The sequence below is a fragment of the Mytilus galloprovincialis genome, chromosome 8 (genome assembly GCF_965363235.1).
Source record: "Mytilus galloprovincialis chromosome 8, xbMytGall1.hap1.1, whole genome shotgun sequence".
Lineage (NCBI taxonomy): Eukaryota > Metazoa > Mollusca > Bivalvia > Mytilida > Mytilidae > Mytilus > Mytilus galloprovincialis.
The window spans coordinates 13,221,365-13,245,051 of record NC_134845.1 but is presented as its reverse complement, the minus strand read 5'-3'; the positions used below and the strand labels follow the sequence as shown (position 1 = coordinate 13,245,051).

Sequence of the window (23,687 nt, the reverse complement as noted above, 5' to 3'; positions counted from 1 at the left end):
CTGCGATCTGAGGGCAAGGAAGGCACTTTTTCAAGAGAAATCGTTGGGGAATCCAGGTAGGTCAGTTTATTTATTTATAGATAGCAAAAAAAATGGCGTCGAGTAAGTTGCCTTTTTGTTTCTTAGTATGGATCATGTGGATAGTAAAATTGGGTATTTTCTCTGGGTCGTTTAAATCACTCGAAACTAGGTGAGACATATACAGAAGTGATAGATATGTATTATAAATATAGAAAATTGAATATTTTAATCAATAATTTTTTTTTTACCTGTATCATATACCCAAGCGCCTGTGAGAGAAAGGAGAGCATATACATAATATACCTTAATTTGTGTAATTGTTGACATTGTTTTGAGTAATGACAGTCAAAATTGTTCTTATTTTTCTTTTGTCAGATTCAATCTTTTTAGTGGGAAAACTCTGCATAAATAATTGATTCAATGTGAAAGTTAGAAAGGAATACACCGTTTTTACTAACAAACGACTAACGACAAACTACAGACGCATTTTTAGCGAGTGTATTATAGTTTGGAATTGTTTAAACTAAACTGAAATTACTTTAAACAAATTAAGTTATTAAAACAAATAAATAAATTAATCAGTTGTTTTATCTTTTCTTTTACATTTACATAGTGCTTTTTAATGTTTATATAAACTAATAAAGACTTGTATAATATATATTTAATCAATATATGAAACGAGTTGCTTTCTTTAAAAAAAAAAGAAATGCAATCATGAACTTTAATGCTGGTTTGGTAGACAAGATCATATCATTGTTTGATGTACGAATGACCTTTTAAAGAAGACTATGTGTTGCCGAACAACTGATGTGATTTCATTTTGACTCCTATAACAACCATTAAACTGTGTTATAAGTAGCTCTATTCTATAAATGGGAGAAATACGTTTGCGCCAAAAATGCGTCCTTTTGCGCGAATTCTTTTTTCTCATTTTGTGTCAATTGTTTTTAAATTACATACTTATCATTTGCGACTAAAATATAATATACAAGATTTCGCCAATGAGTAGATAAATGACTTCCCTCCCTACGGATGGTGGGAACAAAGCACATTCAAAAGGCAGTATACCACTGGAATATAATGTCCATTCCTGAATCTTTTGTGTGTCTGTCTCATGTATATGTGAAAGAGTAATAATTATTTCACGAATGATAATGAGCAAAATATAAGAATAAAAATATATTAATCATATATGATAAATATATATGATAAATATGTGCACATGTAAATTGGTGCAAATGAGTACAATTGATACATTTGAGAGAAAAAATTAAACCCCTGAAAAACAGTAATTGGCGCAAAAGGACTCATGTCCTATTATTTAATCAGGTCACAAAAAAGAGTAATTTCTGTCATCACATCTTTACAATTGGCATAATATGCCTCCTGCAATTAGATGCTTACAAATGTCTAAAGAAAGGTATACTAAAAAAATCTTACGAAGTTCTTACTTACCTGATGTTACACTGACAGGCACACAACCTTGCACATTGTCACATCTGTTAAATGATATATGTTAGAAATATATAAAGGAAGTATAGCAAAAAAGAATTTCGCAAACAAATTTAGTGACATAGAGTCTAAATAAATGAAATCAATGACATCAATGCTTACCTCAAGCAGCTGACATGTACAAAACTTGTCAAGTGAAATCTATCAGATTTAGTATTTGGTACGTCATACGCCTATTGCTGCTACACTGCACATATACGATTCATCGAACGTATTCAAATTAGAAAAAGACGCATGCCAATTCAATAAATAACTAAAGTTAAAAAGCAAAGAGCAAGACGAAAAGTGCATTTTTTCTAACACATACGATGCAAACGGCAAAGCGCACATGTTTTGACCATTTGTTTTTAACATACGCTTGCAAAGTTTATATAAATTTTGACACACTATGCGTTCGCTAAATTTGAGTTTGTAATACATCTGTTTACCAACAACATGTGCATGCATTATTGAAAGTTCAAACAGGATCAGTAAACACTGATTAAACGATGTATTTGTAAGTAATTTTTTAGAGTTTAGAAAACAGCAACAAACGCCACACAACGTTTACAAAATTTTGGTTAGAAATAAATGCAGTCAAATTGACACATTTAACAGAGTCAAAATGTAATCTGACACTAAAATACTGTAAAGACCACTAACTACACGTTAAACATGTATAGTTTTGATTAAAGGTCAACAATTTCGTCTAGCTGTGTATGTTTAAGCTGATTTGTCACCAAGCCGTTTGTAAGCTGATATTGTAGTTGCATTCGTTGTTCCAAACAATTCGCTGCATTTACACAAGAAAATCATTTAATCATTCGCTAACACATTTTTTTTTCTCACCCCAGTTACAATTCCAGTAACTACACCAACTACTGAATGGTCATACGGCGACTAAAAAATTTTCTTCGTTCAAACATGGTATGGATAGATTATCTTTGTTGGTGCTCATGAATAACTATCATGCTTTGGGTCTTGCATGCAGTATTCACATTTACTAATACAAGCGCAATAGTACAAGCACCGGAAATCTTTTTCGATTAAAATTCATATCTTATAAGTCAAGACTTAAAAGTGGCCGTTTGATTTGTCCAAAAAATATATCGCATCGCATTGTCAGGGTATAATATATGATTGCACTTTAATTTAGTCCAGCTATGCCCCTGGCTTGCTCTGTAACAAAGCTACCAACGGTAAACAAGAAAGTTGGCGCCCATCAGCATGGTTTACCTGCATATTGTGTGTGTATGTCTCAGGCAAGCTGCCGTCTGCAATCCAGTTTTAACAGTTGTTGCTGTCTACCAGAAGTCTTTTTTTTTTGTTTAATATACTATAGATATCGGGTTTTGGGTTTCTGTCTTATTTTTCTCTCTTTTTTAAATAGTTTCAAATAATATCATTACGGAACCTTAAAAGTTTATAGATTCACTGTATAAGTTTCCTCATTTTTAATGCTGGACAATGACATGCAGTTGTTCACTTCTTTGTCCTTTGGTCTCAGATGGATAGTCGTCTCATTGTAAATCAAACGACATTTCATTTTCTATAACTTTAGAAATATAATATTTCATACATATATGTACATTTGTACAAGCACACTGACACAGACACATAAGCAAACATAATTATAATAACTAGATATAAAGACATACGATCAATGACCAAACCGAATCATTTTCATTTTTCATTTTAAAACAAAATGATATACCTCTCATTTTCTTTACATGAACATGTTTTGGCGCATCTAAGTCCATGAGAATTGTCTGGACATTTTTCACACTCGACGTTTTTTGGATCCTCAGATGTAAAACCGATCGGACAAACTAAAAATAAAGAAAGAAGTCTGTCTAAATATACAAAACAAATTATTTATAAATCGGATTTTAAGCAATCGAAAATATTGTATTGTTATTTAGTACACAAAGTCATTATTAGATTATATATATACTAGTATAACATTCTATAATTTTTTTTTTCATTTAGACAACTGGTTCAATATTGTGACCAATCTATTTATCACCAGATCGAAACCTCTCTGCACTCGAAAGGTGTTTACCTATATTAATCACCAGTTCCAATTAACGAGACCGAGTTATCGAAAGGCCTTTACATTTCGATATGCCAGAAGTGTCTGTATTAAGAAATATTTCGTATCGAGATATACTGACAACAAAATCTTGTATATCGTTCTTCAGAAACAAAATGAGATACGAAAATTGCTTGAAGACAAGATTTCGTAAGACCAGACGGTTAATAAAAAAAAGTATCAACAAGAGCAAGCTGCTAAAATTAAAGAGAACAAGAAGATTAACTCCATGTATCAACCAGCCTCGGTGTAATTTCTGAACATTAAGGATCAGTTAAAAACTTCTAGTATCCCATCGAGGAATCAGCTTCTTGATGAAAGTCTAGAGTCTAAGCTAAGTATTGTTTCTTAATTGTGCTTTCTTAGCCTGCATCAATAACCTGTCAATTCGCTCCGTAATTCTTGTATCACAGTTTTGAAATGTTAGCGGAACTAATATGATACCTCACAATGTCTGAGGATAAGTTATCAGTCAAAATTTGAATTTCAATGTCTAGATGAATTATATTGAAAACTCACCACACTACTCTCTCTCTCTCTCTCTCTCTCTCTCTCTCTCTCTCTCTCTCTCTCTCTCTCTCTCTCTCTGGTGTGCAAACTGCTTTGCTCTCTATCTTATGTTTGTATATTAAAAAAAAATTATAGAAAGACGCCTTGAATAGATAATATCTATAGATTTAAATATTATATATTGCTATTATATTTGTGTATATTATGTTGTAAATTAGAAGTCATAAATAATGAAAATAAAAAAATAAAATAAAAATGAATGGAGCATTCAAGCTTACTTTTATCAATCGTAAATCTGTCTAAAGATGCGAGACAAGAAAAGAAAAAAAAACACGATAAACTTACAGATGGGTGCAGTCCAAACCTGTACAGCAAGTTAACTTGATAACCAGTCATTTGGACTGGTCAAAGTTAACCTGTGACCGGATTTAGGACTGCTCTGACCAGTTCTAAGACCAAAATCTAGTTAACTTGAAAAGTGGACATGGTCCTAGGACTGTTTTTATGTCTGCCAAAAAGTTAACTTCGAAACAGGTCCGCTATTGATATAAGTTAACTTCGAACCAGTCCTGCCGTAAAGTTAACAGAAGTTAACTTTGAAACCAGTCCTGCCGTAAAGTTAACATAAGTTAACTTCGAAACCAGTCCTGTCACATAGTTAACATAAGTTAACTTTTGCTTTGACAAATCCTATCGAAACCAGACCTGTTCCCAAGTTAACTTTTGACTGGTCTGCTCAACACTAAGTTAACTTGTAACCAGGACCGGTCTACATTGATTTTTTTTAAAATATTTTTTAATATCTTTGTTTCGTAGTATAAACATCGAAAATAAAGTAAAATTGATACTTCCGTTATATAAGCAGGATTTAATCCAAATATTTGAAAATAAAGTACGCATAAAACATTGCTTGTAACACAAATTTATCTGTGATCTGCCAATCTATAAATGAAAAAACGATCTTGGTTACAATGATAACGAGCACTGAATATATATTCCAATACCTATCAGATTCAACCATAAACATGATAAATGTATTTACACTTATTTAAATTTAACTGTATATCTATGAAAGGACGTATTTTAGAAATTAGTTATATGTCCTTGTCAGTTATATATATCTCCTTGATCTATATGTAGCCACAATCAGCCAATCAGCAATATTTTAATTTCCGGATAGAATTTACTATACAAAATGAAAGCATTATTTTAACACATGACTACAAATTTTTGTTCGCATAAACTTAGGGTGCCAGCACGTCCTCCTTTTATTTAAAATATTGATACGTAACAAAATTTCAGTAGTTTTGATACCTCATGCTGACTTGTACAACAAAATTATTTGACCGCATTGACCAATCTGACCATATGTGCACCTTTAATTTGTAAATCTATATACCAGCATAGTAAATAAGCCAATTTTTTTATGTCAGGATTCAATGTATAATACAATGGATGGTAATATTGCAATACAATAAAAACCAATTTTTGTTCGTATAAACTTTAGGTGCCAGCATGTCCTCCTTTTATTCATAATATTGATACGTAACACAATTTCAGTCGTTTTGATACCTCATGAGACTTAAACAACACAATTATTTGACCGCATGGACCAAAAACTGACCTGTATATGTGCACTTTAATTTAAAAATCTATATATATCCGCATAGTAAATCAGCCATATTTTTTATGTCTGGATTCAATGTATAAAATAATTGACCGGTCGTTATGTCTTCTCCTTGCACACCTGTGAACATTATAGTAGGACGGCAAATGTAAGCATTGAACATGTTGAATAAGGAAAACAATTAATGCAATGTTTTTCCCGCATAGATTGAGAATGTCAGAGTTTCATCACTCATTTGTCACTGTATTCATAATATTGAACAGTCACTAGGGTGTGTAAAACAAAACTATTAGGCTGCATCATCTGACATGTCTGAATTCATTTGTGCTTTTTAATAAAAAAAAGTATATGAGGTTCTCTTCTGGGAATAGTATACTGTTAATCTATTATGTCGGTTGATTTATTTTGTTTGTAGTTAAACATCAAGTGACAACTATTTCATTCATGTGCACAAATCTCTTGACAAACCTGACGAATTTGACGAGATTGTTGGTAGTTTCACCACATCGTACATATCCGGACACTGTACAACTGTACAATTTTCGTTAGAATATTCTGCGGAAAAAGAATAGTAAATCCAATCCAAACAAGTAGAATAACAATGAAATATCCATCCATGTATAAATGCATTTATAAGTAAAAACTAGGAAGAGACAGGTAAAAAACGGGGAACGAAGTAACGTGGATAAATATGTTGATATCCCATGATATAAGAATGTTGTTCCGATGCGTTGGACAACCTTTCTATCCGCCTTCTAATTAAAATAAAAAGCCAAATTAAAAACAGTGGCACATTACATTGACAGAACGGGCAGATTTAATACTGCTGTTCCTCAATCCCAATCTTAACCGCGCATACCAAATTTAAAGCACAGAGAAGAAAATACATTGAGGAAAACCGCACATTGGGACAATTCGTGCCAACAGGGCTTAAGATTGAGGATTGAGGATTGATAGCTCTATGTTATTAACTAATGTATATAAGAATATATCACATAAAAAAGAAAGAATTGTGTTGTTATTAATAATGTTTAGTCAAGGATTTGTATAGTTAGAAAACTATACAAATCCTTGGTTTAGTAAAGTATATATAGCGAGTAAAGAAATTTGCTACCAGAGGCCGTCTAGGGAAGAAAAATGCGAATGTTGTTTATACATATTTAAAAAAAGCTGAAGTCTGATATGAAAAGTCGCAAAAACGATAACATTTCATAAGCAGACCTGTCTCCAGGTCTGGTTAATAGCAGACTTGTCCACAGGTCTGGTCAGGAGCAGACCTGTCCACAGGTCTGGTCTGGGGCAGACCTGTCTTCAGGACTGGTCAAAAGCAGACTTGTCCACAGGTCTGGTCTGGAGCAGACCCATCGATAGGTCTGCCGCAGTCATAAAAAAGCGGACCGTAGGTCTGGTCCACCGTAGACGAAGTTAACTTGCTGGTCTGCTTAAAAATTCTCAAGTTAACTTATAAAGCAGTCAACAAGTTAACTCTAAGTTAACTTTTGTCAAGGTTGGGACTGCACCCATCTGTAGTATTAAAGATTATCTGATTACTAACTCATCAAGAAGGTTCACATTGAGATTGACAGCTGATATTTCACGTTATTTCAAATGTGTAGAAAAAACGGATTACCTATTTGTAGAATGTCGCTTTCAAGGGTCGACGAACGCTTAAAATGTTGCAAAATGATGCATCAATAATTGGAAGCAAGGTCAACCATAAGAAAAGGTCAAGCATAAGAACTTAAACATATTTTGAAATGTTACCGGCAAATGTTTGAATGATTTATATTCTAGAATGTTTGGTTTATTACTTCCAATATATTGGTGAGTCAAAGCAGCCAGTCCACAAACGTATAAGGTACATGATAGTGATATTTCAAAGGAGCAACATTTCCTTGTTATCTGCAAATTCAGACGGTCAGACCATATTATCGATGACTTAAATCGCATACAAGTTCGAGTGATTTAAAATATCAGTCACTAGAATTATACCTTGCAAGAATCGAGAAAGATTCTAGATAAACAACTAGATATGCTTCATCCAGAAAAAAAACCAGCATGCGTTGTGTGTAGAAATGTTTATCGGTTTATTCATTTATAGTTTTATATACTACTAGACTGTACTACATTTTTAGATCTCGGTGTTTACAGACGCGCCAACATATAATATTAATAAAGTTTAAATTAACTTAAAGGATTGTTTGAGCTATTGAGTTTGATATAACAAATTATTAATTTGATATAACAGATATAACAGATTATCATATACTTAGCATTGATATGCTAGCTTTTGCATATGTGTAATGAGCGGAAGTACACAAGCCATAATTTCCCACCCGGGCTGATAACCCATATCAGGTGCATCGCGTGCACAAAACCCATAATAGTGCCTCTCGTGCAAGTAACTTCCGTTGTTTCCGGTATCGGTTGTTTACTTTTCCATTGTGACGTCAGATATTTTTTAAGACGACGTCAAAATTTACGGAAACGTTTGTGGAGATAGTTTAGTGCTGGCTAACAAATGCCATTGACAATTATGAATCATTTTATAGTACAACAAACATGGAGTAATAATGATCATAAAACTCTTCCAAATTTTCAATGTTTCAAAATGCCCTCTATAGGAAATGTTACCATACATATATATGGAGGTAGTGATGCTGTTGTTTGACAAGTATAGTATATATTTTGATTCATAATTTAACTTCTTTATAAAGTTTTTGACTGTTTCAGTTATTGCATTTGTAATTCCCTTACACAAACTATTGTCGGAGTATATGATAAAGCGATTAATACATGGCCTTTTCCATATCAGCCTGGGTATCATCCCTCGACCAATATCAGCACCTCGACTCCGTCTCGGGCGGATATGGGGGTCTCGGGATGATACCCAGACTGATATGGAAAAGGCCATGTATTAATCTCTATTTATCAATTTGATATAACAGATTATTTATATGATACAACAGATTTTCAATTTTGATATACTTATTTTATATTACAAATTATTAATTTGATAAAACAAATTGTGAATTTCTCTTCCAATAGAACAATTTTATCATACATGCAATAATGATTAATTAAAAGATTGCCTAACCCAAATTGGCGCATTTCGTGTATTTATTGATTGTTCATCTGACGTGCATTGACAAATATCTAATGCGGATTCAAAACTCAATTTACAGTTTCATTGTTTCTATAACTCGCCTTTTTCCCCTTTCCACTTATTTGAGACAGATTTTGGGACTAGTTTCTCAATTTCGTGTATGGGAACTTGTGTCTTAGAACGAACAAGTATAAGAGAGCAAAAAAGGTGGGGGCTATTTGATCAATTTATATTGCATATCTTCAAATCAAAGGGAAACGAATGAGTTCTATTGAGATATTGGTGTTTCTAGGAACATAGGAACATACAAGGATGATTCACCTTTTTGAAAAAGCCTGGCATGTTGCTTTATTAATTTCAATAGGAACATGGAAGGATTTATTAAACATCCTTCAAATCATCATTGCATTTGTCCTAAATACAATTGTTTCAATATATAGTTTTGATTTGGATTTTTTAATCAAAAATAAAGAAACATTCGTGAGATTTGATTGTTGACTTGCAATTTCTGTTAAACAGATCACACATGTATAATCTGAGTAGCTTAATATTTCAGATCATGAGGAACGCAAAACATATTTAGGTCTGTACATCTAAACAGTTTTAGCGTTGTACTTATATATCCTTTTATGTCAAATAGAGAAGGAGAAAACCCCCCAATCCATGCATAAGTAATATGATATATCAAATTTCCTTTTTTGTTATATTAAATTAATAAATTGTTATATCAAAATTGAAAATCTGTTATATCAAATAATTATAATCTGTTATATCAAAGAAATATTTGTTATATCAAATTCATAGTTTGTTATATCAAATTAATAATTTGTTATATCAACTTAATATTTTGTGTAATATCAAATTAATAATTTGTTATATACAGTTAATAATCTGTTATATAAAATTAATAATTTGTTATATCAAATTGTAAAAAGTAAATTAGCATGGCCCTAAAAGGCTTCCGTAATACGATAGTTTAAACTGTTTGTGCAGTTTTGTCTATAATTCTAGACGAGCTAATACCGTTAAAATATGCTATTTGGTTGTTTTCTATTCTCCTGAATAAAATGGAACAGAAAACAAGAGGTTAATAGATAAAATTTGTGTTACATACGTTCGCATATTTTGTTCCTGGAAACGTGGTGATTGCAACAGTAATACTTCTTATGTATCTTCTTTCCATCTACACTGCAATTGATATAATGTATTATTAATATTCCAGTTAATACCTTTCAATTGGAAAATTTGCTTAGACATAAAGTATAAAAAATTATTGAACTCCAAGGTTAATTCAAAAATGGGGGTATTATCAATATTCCAGTTAATACCTTTCAATTGGAAAATTTGCTTAGACATAAAAGTATAATAAATTATTGAACTCCAAGGTTAATTCAAAAATGGGGGAATTCCATGAGTACAAACAAAATCAAACCATTAAACAACGGAACGAATAGAAAACAACTTTCATTTTTTGACTTCGAGTTGGTACAGAAATTTCTCGAAGAAAGTGGTGGGTTTAATAGAGGCAACATTAGTATACCGTTGTTTTTAACATGCGGTAAACTACTAACTTTTACATGCATAATAAATTATAGACTAATGTGTCAATTATTGGTAATGAAACATTCCGAGGTAGAATTTTAGTTTCAAATACTATGAAAATCAATTCATCAATTCAGAAAAACCATTATCTTTCAGAAGTGAAAGCTTTATTTAAGGATCTTCAAGGAATTATATATTTCCTTAGTGTTCATGGAAGTGATTTTCATAAAATTTGAAAATGTTTAACTGAAATAAAAAAAAAAAAAACACATCTTTTATGTTATCTTTCTCCTCTCAAAAACCAAATAAAACTAAAATTTTATGGTGGAATGTTTACCACTGATTAAATAGTATTTGAACTTTATCATCGGATTTTTTTTTTCTAAAATGTTTTAACCATTGATAAATATAAAAAAAAAAAAACATATTTGGTGCTTTCTATTGAAACTGCATGGCCACTGTATGGTTCCACTTTATTTCAGTATAAAGGCTTAAAATATACAATTCAGTCAAATACATTTTCAGCAGTTATGTCAGGTTCGTATCCCAAAAAGTGTTTTGAATAGTTTCTCATTTAAATGGAACCAAGACTGACTGTCCTTTACTGAATTTAACCATAAACTGTGATTCATTACAGTAAACTAAGGATCAAGTCTAGTATTTGTATGTACGACTGCATGTTTCTATAGCAAATGTTCAACAAAAATAGAAAAATATGCTTGCAACCTTTATTTCAATCTTAGCTGTCCAGAATAATAAGTTCTGTGACACACGTGTACAGGAATCATCCCCTGCATGGATTTTATGAATAGCTCTACTTGAAGGGGCGCGATTGGTGCCTATATAAATACCTACAAGCTGTTGATAAACTTTATTGCCAAACGTACAAAGGTGTTGTCAATGAGAATGAGAATGTTTACTACTTTAATCATCTCATCTCACCTCCAGTAAGAATATCTAGCATGTTTACCTTTCTCACAAGAGAAAAAAAAAAGACTTTTCATGTATGAGCTGCAAAAAATGAGTTTTCAACCAAATGTATCAAACGACCATTCAATTAGATAGAAAAACTTTTGTTCCGTAATATTGTGTAGAAGTGTAGTATAAAGATCAGAACAAACTGTCAATCGAATCATAAGGACCATTAAATGTACGTAATTCTCTAAAACATCCGAATATTTTTTTACACTTATTATTAATTCTACTGTATATGTTTCATTACAAAAAAATGCAATTACTATAAAATACGAAGAACAGCTGGTAGAATTTCCAAGGAGACGGGTACATTACTAGTACTATAATTAAAAACATTTACATAGAAATTGACATGCATTCACACTTAAAGAATGGTGTAATTTGAAAGGTACTCTTATTTATATTGATATTTTTGAAAACATTTTGATGCTTTTAGTATTTCAAGACAACTGAAAAAAAACCCATTATTCTCTGTTCCTAGCTTATGACGAAAAGAAATTACACTATACATCTGCTCGTTTGGATGATTCTACTGACTTAACACCAGATTTTCCAAGATTTTATACTAGTACTAAATAACACCTGAACAAGGATTGATACTTAGCGGTATCGAATGGTCGACTCTTCTTAAAAAGTGAACAAATGTCTGCCGTTGTCTATCCATCAGGTTTTGAGCTGGTATTGACGATTGTGATATTTTTAGGCAGTTAACCTGCCTTATGCGAGCACCCTGGATTTGGGTTCCCATCTGGGAATTTTTGAAAAAGTGCCATTGCTCTTATCTGGCAGGTCTGGTAGATTCTTTATAACTAATTAGACATTTTTTTCACACTTTTTGTTATGAAAAACAATAAATATGTGGAAGATTAGCTTAAATGATCGTCGAATCACCCAAAACAGTTGATGTTCCCCATTTGAAAAAGTGCTCATTAAAAAGTTAAACATAGCTTTTTATCGTCTGTGCTTTTGATGAAGATGTAAGTGAACTATTGTAAGAATAATTTCATCACCGAAAATGTTTGTAATGAAGTCATTAAAATTTGCCAAATGGCGCATGGATATTATTTTGCGGCTATTTTTAATCAGTGACGCCGTTGAATTTGGTGGATTCTAATTAGGTAATTATAAATAAAGGTAAATATTTAAAAGCATTAACTTACTTCCTCTCTGGTATAAGTCTTGAATTTGTAAAATTAACTGATTATTTTATTTCTACATTTTATGAAGTTATGTATTTTATTTAATCATTAAATGCAAGCTGATGTTATTATTATTTGTCTACTTGCTATGTTTCGTGTAAACCCTCAAACATTATACTCGATCGTGGCCTTTGCAATTTCAATCGGGACCTCATTTGAATACGTATTTATAGATTTTGTCGATGTCAAGGTCATTTCAAGATGGTTTCCTTCTTCGTGTTTTTGGTGTTACAGACTGCTACATGTGCTTTGATATAGCCAAAGGTGATTCAAACAATATTGAAATTAATACTTTATCAATAATTTGCTAAAGGACAGCATTATTTCACTCCAAAAGTCGCATATTATTGTAAAATATTAAGTACGAATTTGTGACGCGTCTCACACCGTAGTTGTTTTTGATTTACAAACACTTTTCATTTTCCGGAAATAAAAACACATCTTTTTTCGATGCTTCTTTTTGTGATTTTTTTCATATTTAAACACTCGTGAAGTTTTCAAGAATAATTTCTATCCGTTTCCTTCAGCAACTTGGTACTGGTAAACCACTTTTCTATGAAAAAAACTCGCATGATACGAAAAGAAGCCATAGAAGGTAACGTTGTGCCTTACGAAGTTACGTTTTCAACAAGTAACAAACATTTTTTTCTTAATTCCTACAACAATTATTTATAGAATAGATATATACTTTTATTATAATATTGGCAATGGATGACAGCGAAACCGTAATCAAGATATTTTAATTCACTCACAATATCAAATTAAATTTGAATGAAAATGGGGAATGTGCCAAAAAGACAACAACCGGACCAAAGAGCAGAGAACAGCTGAAGGCCACCAAATGGTCTTCAATGCAGCGAGAAACTCCCACACATGGAGGCTTGCTTCAACTGACCCCTAAATAATAATGTATACTAGTTCAGTGATTATGGACTTCATAGTCATACTAAACTTAAGTTAGAATGATACACAAGACCCGATAATTAAAAATCATACAAGACTAACAACGGCCAGATGATCCTGACTTGGAACTCTGAGAATTTAAGCATTAATTATAAGGGCCTCAATGAACATGGACAAAACTAATACATACAGATTTTAGACATGAAGCTTTTTTGCTACATTGTATATGTCAAAATTTGAAAGCAATATTATACCTATTTGTAATTGTTTTTATTTCAGCTTGATTCCAATCTTTGGCAATGGCTAATACAAGAAGAGGCAAGGCATACATGTATATGTGCAATACATGATTCTCTGTTGCAATTGGGGTGTCTATTCACCACAATAGTTCCACAACAGCAATGAAACTCTAGACTACTACGATGTTATGAAGATATTTACATATACCTACATCTACATATGATCAATTTTGAAGATTGTTTAAGTCAGGTCTAATCATGTCAAATAGTACAACAAGTTTTGATTCAGCTTTCTGACAGGAATTATTATAAACTTGCTAGCAGTTACAATAAATGAATATCATTGAGTTAAAAATTTATGCTCATTTGTGAAGTAATTTTGACGCGTATTGAAGTTGATTTTTTTTTGGACATTAAACATGTTCAACGTTTCGAATTGAATTCGAATTATGTGTAAATGCAGCATTGATATATTTAAGAAATTAAGAATATTGACATATTAAAAAAGATGGACAAAATATTTGTATTAAATTTGTTGCAAATTTTGTCTAGCCTCGACAGAGTAAAAAAGAGAGGCATATATATAGGTGTGTTGTTTTGGCAGCATCAACAATGTTTGTGATTTTGTGATTAGGTCTAGTTTATAGGAGGTCAATGATATTTGGTAAGCAGTTGTGTAAGCATAGGCATATCTCATTACCAGAATATTTTGCCCCACCCCTTAGTCTTTTGACTCTGAAACTTAGCTAACATGTATTAGTTTGTGATTAGGTCAGTTTAAGGGGAACCATTAGTGAACAGTCAATGATGTTTTGGTGTGCAGTTGTATAAACTTTGTCACTTTCAATTTCTATTGAGATTATTTGGCCCTGTCCCCTCAATTATCTTTTTTTACTTGGAAACTTATGTTACTTGAAATTTCTTAAAGCTTTTAATTATTTTACTATAAGGGAAACCAATCGTCGTCAGTCAATGATGATTGCCATGCAGGTGAAGAAGCATTAGTTCACCTCAGTTCCATAGAGGATATTTGGTCCTTTCCCCTCACTCAATTATGTTAGTTTAAGATACATGTACCAGTAATCTTAAGTCAAAGCCATTTGGTATGCAAACATATTGGTATTTGAAAGTTTCAATTCAATGGATACTATATAACCCCACCCTCTCATTATTGTTCATTGACTTAGAAATTAGATATGTGTTAAGGTTTGTTTGAAGTGGACGACTTATGAAAAGTCAATGGTATTTGGTAAGCAGTTGTATGAGCATTGGCACATCTCATTACCATAGGGATTGTTCAGCCCTGTACAATCAGTCATGGGTCATTGTCTTTAAATATATTTTAAATGTTAATGCATTTCTATTTTAATTGTATTATTTGCATTATCAAAATAACAAATAGGCAAAACATGTCTCTGCGTTTAACAGCTGATTATAGATTAGACATGTACAATTATTATAAAGATAAGACGATGTGGAATGATTGCCAATGCGTCATTATGAAACAACTATATATATATATATATCCACCAAAATTCAAATGAAGTAAATGTAATCAATTATAGTTAGGCAACCGTACAGGCTTCAAAAATATATGTTGCATCATTGCTAGGCCATTATAACAACATCAGCATTTATTGTAATATAATTTACAAGAAAATTACACCACTTTAGATAGTTTCAGCTATGATTTGATGATTGTGCATAGGTGCACCAGCTGATGCAACTAAAACTGCTAATATGGCATATTCATACTCTAGAATAGAGTTGAATTAAACCATACACCACTGCTGGACACCATTATTGAAATTATTATTCTGATAAGAATATTCCTCCATGCAGCTTGTAACTATTAGCAAAACCTATACTGCATAGTAAGCTTTAAAAGATTAGGAAATTACAAATGTAAAACAATAAAACTAAAGCAGCCTGATTTATGTACAAAACAATTATGAAAAATAGATATGATATACATGTACAGCAACAATTACCAAATTACCGGGTCTTCAGGTACATACAGAATGTGACGGGTTAAACATGTTACCTGGCACAAAACTCTCCCCTAACATGGGACAGTGTACAGTATGTGCATAATTGCAGATATTGAATATTAAAAAAAAATAATTGGACATAACTTTTGAAAGTGGCAGGATTGGATAGTGAAAACTTTAGGGTACAAACATTATTCAATACTTGAGAAATAGCCGAGATAAATATTTTCACCAATTTTTCAACAATATTCGTCTTAACTTCTGCCAAGTTTGCCTCTGCTTTTTTTAATTAACTGCCTACAGCGCCTTTGGTGCTTTAATTTTAATATTGTAAGTCTTATTCCGTCTGGCTCTCCTGCTTTTGATGTATTGAGTCCATGTTTTGTTTTTGCCTCTAGTGTGTTTTCAATTTTTTATAAAATGGTTTCTTTTGTGGTTCATATTTTGTTGATGACTTCTTAGCAGATACAATTATAGTGAATTGTTCATTCGATGCTTCTGCTGTCATGGTCGTTTTCAGCTGTTAGACTTCATGTTAAGTGGTGGTATACTTCAAGACTTATATTTTAGCTGACCTGGCCCATCAGGTCATGTGAACTATTCTTATCTGTTGGCTTCTGTCGTCTGTCCTCGTCGTTGTTTTTATAAATATAATCTCCTGAAACTACTGACCAAGTTTTACTAAACACATGTTCTATAAGAAGTTGTCTGACAGTTTTGGTTAAACTTGGGCACAATTATAATTAGTGTATCTAGTTTGGGAAATGTGTTAAAAAATCCGGCCCTTCTACCGAGATGGCTGACATGACTAAAATTAGAACAAAGGAATAAACAGCAAGTGTCGACTTTTATTTGAAAACTTGTACGAATAGAGAAAAAATGATGGGGAAACATGTTCAGATGTTAAACTCTACCTAATATCCTTTTAAGTCAAAACAGTCAGAAGATTTTATAGGAGTTACATGTATGTCCCTTAAAATGACAAATTTACCATGTTTCTCATGTTTGCCTATTATATAAGAATATTTAATTAATAAAGGTGTAATATTACCATTGGTTTTCCCTTTAAATTTAGTTTTTGTTAAATTTGAATTTTTCAAAAAACTTGAATGTGCAGAATTTATCTTTGATTCAAATTAAAAAAAAGGCATGAGTAAAGTTTTATCTTGTTCAGTACTATAAACAAAATTTCACATAATGTGTCATTGCATATAAGAACATAATCATCACTGGAAGGTAACCAATCGAATTTCCACTTTTTTTCCGGTGTACAAGCCTTTATAATCATGTATGCTCAAGTTTCCGGAATTTTCTATAGAAATACCAAATAAAAAGATAATGGTGTCTTGAAAAAGCCAAGATATTTGGATTTGGGTTTTTCATGTAAATTCATATTAAAAGCGGAACAAAGTTCTCCCTTTCACTGATAACCGAAATGTATCCTCTGAAGATAAGCTGGAGCAGGTTTGTCATTTGCAAGCATTGCATGGCAATATTTGTGGATATCTACGAGGAAAAACCGAGCTGCTGAGGCATTGCCTCTTTCGACACAATTGTGAAATGTGCAAAATTTTGAAGGTGAATTTTCATTAGCAGCAGTTGAACTTATATTAGAAACGGATTTTGTTAAGCACCTGCATAACAGATGTGTGAAGTGATGTTTTGTTATTTCACCATTTCTTAAAACAAATATACGCTATTGTTTAAAAGTAGATAATTAAAAGAGGCTGGAAGTCGAAGTTTTGAATTGGGATCATAATTACGGTATGGAAAGACCGAAGTAGTGCAGTCGAAGAACTCGAATAAAAGCTGTAGTTAACTGGTCTGATAACACAGTTATTTCGTTGTGTGATTCTTTAAGACAATAAATTCAAATAAAATGAGAACATTCCCAAGCTATCAAGTCTTCAACTAAAATGAAGTAAAAAAGGGTTGAGCTCTGTGCATGACACACTGAGCAATAGGTACATGCAATGTTTTCAGGAAATCGGACAGAACCTTTTCTTCCCTTGAAACATTATCTACTTGCAAAACAGTGGTAAGTACACCCCAAAAATACCTGTCGAAAATTAAATTTATTTTAATTCATTTATATGTTTTAACTGTTTTGGAGTTTATTATGACGTCCATATCTACAGAACAAGTACACATTGATATTTATGAGCAGGAGAGAGCCACCTCTGGATGCGGGATTTTTCTCGCTGCATATGGCAGACCCATTGGTGGCCTACATCTGTGGTTTGCTTTTTTATCGGGTTGTTTTCTTTTTAAGCTCTTAAAGTTCAAATTAATTTGATAACAAGGTTCCATTATGTCAAGCTTATAATATCGGAAGATATGCGTTCATAGTTTAAACATATTTCATTGTCCAAAAACATTGACAGTAGGATTAGACACAAGTTTTGCAACTTAGAACGTCTTAACCATTACATACAAATAATAAATAAACGAACAAAATAATATGTGTTCATAGCGAATTACTATGATTATAATGTTAATTGTTACACCCGTAAACGAAAAGAAGTTATTATTCAAAAGCTTAATTTTGGTCATTCAGTATGTTACCCAGTGTCCAACAACTTGCATGCAAAATAAATGTATGATTTTGTTAATCAAGTAAAATATATAATCAGTCAACAAAGTCACTTGATATTTCGTACTTCTATCTAAATTATTCTCATTGACTAAGAACGGATTTTAAAAGTATGTGTGTTAAGTTATAGATATTTACTATCTTTTGGATAGTTTTGTGGTGTTTCGGTAATGATGAAATTGAGATCCAAGATACATATCTTGGCTTGTTATTTAATTATAAGGGTAATTTTTGTAAAGCCAGAAACAAATTAGTTGATCAAGCTTAAAAAGCTTTACACAGTCTGTACCAAAGAATTAATAATATAAGTATCCCTTTACATTATCAGATAACACTATTTGATTCTTTGGTAGCCCCAATTTTGACTTATTCCTCCGACATCTGGGGATATGAAAACAAGTTGAAAATTGAGAGGATACACTTACAGTTCTGTAAATAAATTCTTGGGGTGAGGTCATCGACAGCAAATTTCATGGTCTATGGTGAACTTGGCTGATTTCCTATCGAAATTAGTATCAAGATGAAAATGATTTGTTTCTGGTATAAGCTTGTAACAAATGTTGATAAACTGTCTGGAAAACTCTACAAGCTTATGTTTAATTTATGTGAAAATGGAAATAATTCTTTTAGATTGATTAATAATGTAAAATCTATATTTGATGAAACTGTTAACAGTGAAATTTGGCAGGAACAAGGAAAGGTTAATTTGATTTTTTTACAATTTAACGTTAAACAAATACTCCATGACCAGTCCATACAAAAATAATTTTCGGATATCGATAACTCATCAATGGGGAAGTTTTATTCAAAATTTAAGACTGACTTCTGTAGGGAACCCTATCTAATTAGACTTAGAAAATTTAGTAGACTTTATATTTGCAAACTTCGTACTTGCAATATCAAATTTCCGATTGAAACAGGGAGATGGAATAGAATTCCAGAAATTGAAAGAAACTGTAAGCTTTGTAAAATTGGTCCTGGAGATGAGTATATATCACTACATAGCTCTTAGTAGCAATGCTGATGTTATTGAAATAAGAAATGCATATACAAATGTATTCCTAACTACTACAGAATCAACCCAAATATCAATAAACTTTGTGGAATGCTGAAATATTGCAATTTACATGACTTTTGTATTAACTAACCTTTCTATTTTCATACAAAAGGTTGAAAAACTACTGCTTTCTCTGTAAATCAGCACAAATGAATATTTATATATGTTACACTTTTTCTTACTATCTATTATTATTTGATTGCGTTTATGTGATCACGTGGTATTTAAACTATACAGATTGCACGGACTTTTTGCGGTATGGTATCTAGATTTAGTATACATTTAGCTTTGTAAAAATATTTCATTGTACTATATCTTCTACTCATTTCACTTCTATGTTATTTGTAAATGTATGTGTATTTGTCGCTCCTGTTACGCAGGAAATCTGCGCCTGGGTGTATTTTGAATAAACAATTAAACAGTGTAACCACTTAATATAGATTTCCTTCACATTTGAAGTTTTTAAACTGACCATATGCTGACAGTTATAGTTTTTTGTAAAACAGGTGGTTATTTATGGAAGTGAAAGTTAACAGCTGATAACATTAAAGTTAAAGGTAAATTATACCGTAGCTTTTGTTGAAGACTCCGGCCTTAACCTTACGAGACCGAAGGTTGTCGAATGAGGTTGCCGGGGGTTTCAACAAAAACTATGATATAATTTACGAAACACCACAAAACTATCCAAAATATGAAATAGCTGTTTTAACCTATAACATCTTTTAATGTTCAACTTTGTTAAGTATCAGCTAAAAAATCTTTCTTGACCTCAAACACAAAGCTCCGCCTAATTTCTTTAATAAGCACGGGATTCTGAAACCGATTGATTATCAGTAATGTTAGACATGAATTTTCGACACGACATGGAAGGATGCACATTTACATTGGTGGCGGATAACGTTACAGATCTAGACAAACATATGGTAAAGGAAATAGATTTACTGGAAATGTATGCAAGATAAGTCACAGATTTTTTTATATTTGGAAGCTCTCTGGAATCCCAGATTTAGGGTTAGTTTTTTAATTTTTGTATCAACGGTCCAAATGTTAAATTGTTTTTATTAAAAACAAGAAAATTAATTTCACCAGAGCTATTTAGGTTCATGATCCCTTCTGCAGCCATGTGAATTACGAAATTTTTAAATTGCAATAGTATCAAAAAATCTAATGAATAATAGTGATGGACCATTTTGTATATATATCAAGGGTAAACTTCGTGCAAAGCTTTGTTTTTTATTGTTTCATTGCATTTTATAGAAAAGGGCTATAAGTAGCAAATATTACCAAGATTTGTGTAGACTTTAATTAAATGGGATTTAAAAATTATCACGAGTTTAATTACATGATGATCATAGGAAATTATACAAAACGTTGAGCTTCATGTTGAGTAACCAGTTGCTATCGAATTTTAACGGTCCAACATTTATATTGTTATAAAAAGGCTAATGTATTTATCAAATATTAAGCTCCTTAAAATAGGCGTGCCCGCTTTTCCATCCCTCTTTAAAAAAAGCATCTGCATATTTAAATCTAAACATGTAGCCGTACAGCGGAGCCTATGAGGATACAATATAGGTATTTCACGAACTTGAAAACCAACGCATAATTTCATGTAATATATATTAGATTTTTTAAACTATTCGTTGTTTTGAGAGGTAATTTTTGCTTCTTTTAAAATATAGGACAACGGAGTTGGTGTACGTGGGTTCGATTCCCATCCTAGACATTCATTAAAATCGGTTGTGCAAAGCAGGCAGTTTAGCTTAGTGGCCCTGCACTGACTCTGTTGTTCTTGTGTCAAAAAAATCAAGAGTCAAATGTCAGGTCTAGTTATCGTTCCTTTTCTTTTCGAAGAACATATACAACAAAACCATGGTATAATTGTGAACATATATCATAGATAACTATGGTATAATGTTGGGTTCTTGGGATGTATACTCTTGTTGCATTCCTATAGATTACATTGTACAGCTATAGGTTAATTTCTTTTTATTGCGTGTATAACACTTATCCTTTAATTTGAAATCCTTCCATGAATGAGCCTTCTTACATTTGAAAAAATACCTCATAAATTATCTTTTTTCCGCAAAATTACCAAATGTAACTGTGAGCTACTGCTCATTGATGATACCCTCGCCGCAAGAGGATAATGTCAATTGTGTAAAAATATGTTCGGTAAACAGGAAGTTGTCAAGTGATGAATCTGAATACGCATCACACGGTATAGCTGACTTATTTAAACCCTGAAACCAAATTTCGTAAACCCTGGCATTGTAGTTCCTGATAAAAATGCGACGAAAATTTTCAACTTGGCCATCATGTGTAAAATGATACAAGTGTTCGGTAAACAGGAAGTTGTCGAGTGATGAATCTGAAAACGCATCACAATAGCTGACTTATATAAACTCTGAAGCCAAATTTTAGAAATCCTGGCATTGTAGTTTCTGAGAAAGATGTGACGATAATTTTCAACTTGGCCATCATGTGTAAAATAATACAAGTGTTCGGAAAACAGGAAGTTGTTGAGTGATGAATCTGAAAATGCATCACACGGTAAAGCCGACTTATATAAACCCTGAAACCAAATTTCAGAAATCCTGGTATTGTAGTTCCTGAAAAAAAATGCGACGAAAATATTCATGGGACGGACGAACTGACGGACTGACGAATGGACTGACGGACTGACAGATGAACTGACGGACTGACGGACAGACAGAGGTAAAACAGTATACCCCCTTTTTTAAAGCGGGATATAAAAAAATCTGTCTTTGCATCAGATACGCTTTTTAAAATGTTTATTTTAGATTATGCTATAAAATATTGAATAAAATAATTTGTAGTAATAAAGGTGTAATACCACTATTGATTTTCCCCTATTAGTCTTTGTTAAATTTGCAATTTTCATTGCATACAAGAAAATAACCATCACTGGAAATTAACTTATCAAATTTCCCCTTATTTAACCTGTGTACAAGGTTTAGAAACCATATTATGTAACCTTAAGTTTACAAAATATTCTATAGAAATCCCCCCCCCCCAAAAAAAATAATAATAGTGATTTGAAATACCTAAGACATATGTTTATCAAACAGAAATGATTTACTGCAATTAAATGTAGGATTAAATTTGTATTTACCTACAACTGTCAAATTTAAAAGAATTATTTTTTCGTATACAACGGGATGTGACGTACCATGATTTAGTGGTATTACCGTAAAGATGAGTGTTGTTTTTCATTTTTTTCAAATAAAATTATTGGAAATAATTGTTTTTTATGACAAACCCCTGATACAGTAATAAATAAACTCCTGGAGTATGTAAATCTGTCTTTTTTTTTAAACGTTGATATGTACAGAAAATAACTCTACAAAAGTTAAAGGTTAATGTAGTAAAATGTAACTTCATTTTGTGCCTAGTAATACCTTTAGAACTAAAACAACAACATAAAAGACTAAAGATTTGTGGTAAATTTTATTTTAAAAAGTGCATTTCTGTGCTTTCTGATGTGCCAAAAGGTAGCACTCCACAGTTAGAAAATAAAATTAAAAATGAGCCACAAAATGTTTTATCATCTCCTATTCCTGGATTTCTAATACATTAACCTAACTGTTTGTGTTGTACATGTACATATGTATGTAATCAGTATCTTCCATAGATTTGATTTTCAAAAGTTAAAAGGGTGAAAATTAATTCCTCTTATGTGTATCCATGGCAACATTCTGCATTTATTTACCATAAAATATTACCACGATTAAGTTACTTGCATTTCTAAATGATATATCAATTTGCTGTAGCAGATGAATGCGATTATAAGCCTTTATTAGTCACAATAATCAGTATATAATTACGAACATAGTCACTTTTAAATAAGTCATAATCATACCTTATATCTTGACTACACACACTTGCAGAATTGGTTTCAAATGAAATAAAAAGAACATAGAAGGACAACATACAATGCCAATCCATCATGTAGTGATAAGGAAACAATTGAAACGGAATTACGAAGTCATACAAGTGATACATGTATGAAACTGATGACACAATTAGAACAAGGAAACATAGTTTGAGTATTTACATAGATTTAGATGTTTATGATTATCGTCAATAACCACATCATAAAAAAATGGCGTCCAGATAAAGGTTATTATAAAGATGACACATAGACGGTTGACCTTTGCAAGAAGCAACAGGTTCATTTAGTAAATTTTCAAATATATTAAGATCGACTTGAATACTCAGCTTAAACGGGTTTAAAAGATCGAACGCACGTATTATATCTAATATTCAGTTTCCATATCAATAAAATGAATTATGGGATATACTGTGAAACTGTACCAA

At 31.8% G+C, this 23,687-nt stretch overlaps 1 protein-coding gene across 1 annotated transcript in view; it reads right to left on the bottom strand.

Moving 5' to 3' along the window:
- LOC143043128 (uncharacterized) overlaps positions 1 to 23,310 on the bottom strand; it is a 48,426-nt gene extending 25,116 nt beyond the window's left edge. The window contains exons 1-4 of the mRNA XM_076215579.1: positions 23,230 to 23,310; positions 9,962 to 10,035; positions 3,227 to 3,341; positions 1,477 to 1,520 (exon numbers count right to left, since the gene is read on the bottom strand). Of these exons, the coding sequence (XP_076071694.1) occupies positions 1,477 to 1,520; positions 3,227 to 3,341; positions 9,962 to 10,035; positions 23,230 to 23,300 (304 nt within the window). The 5' untranslated portion in view covers positions 23,301 to 23,310. The remainder of the gene's footprint in view (positions 1 to 1,476; positions 1,521 to 3,226; positions 3,342 to 9,961; positions 10,036 to 23,229) is intronic.
- Between the last annotated feature and the right edge of the window lie 377 nt (positions 23,311 to 23,687).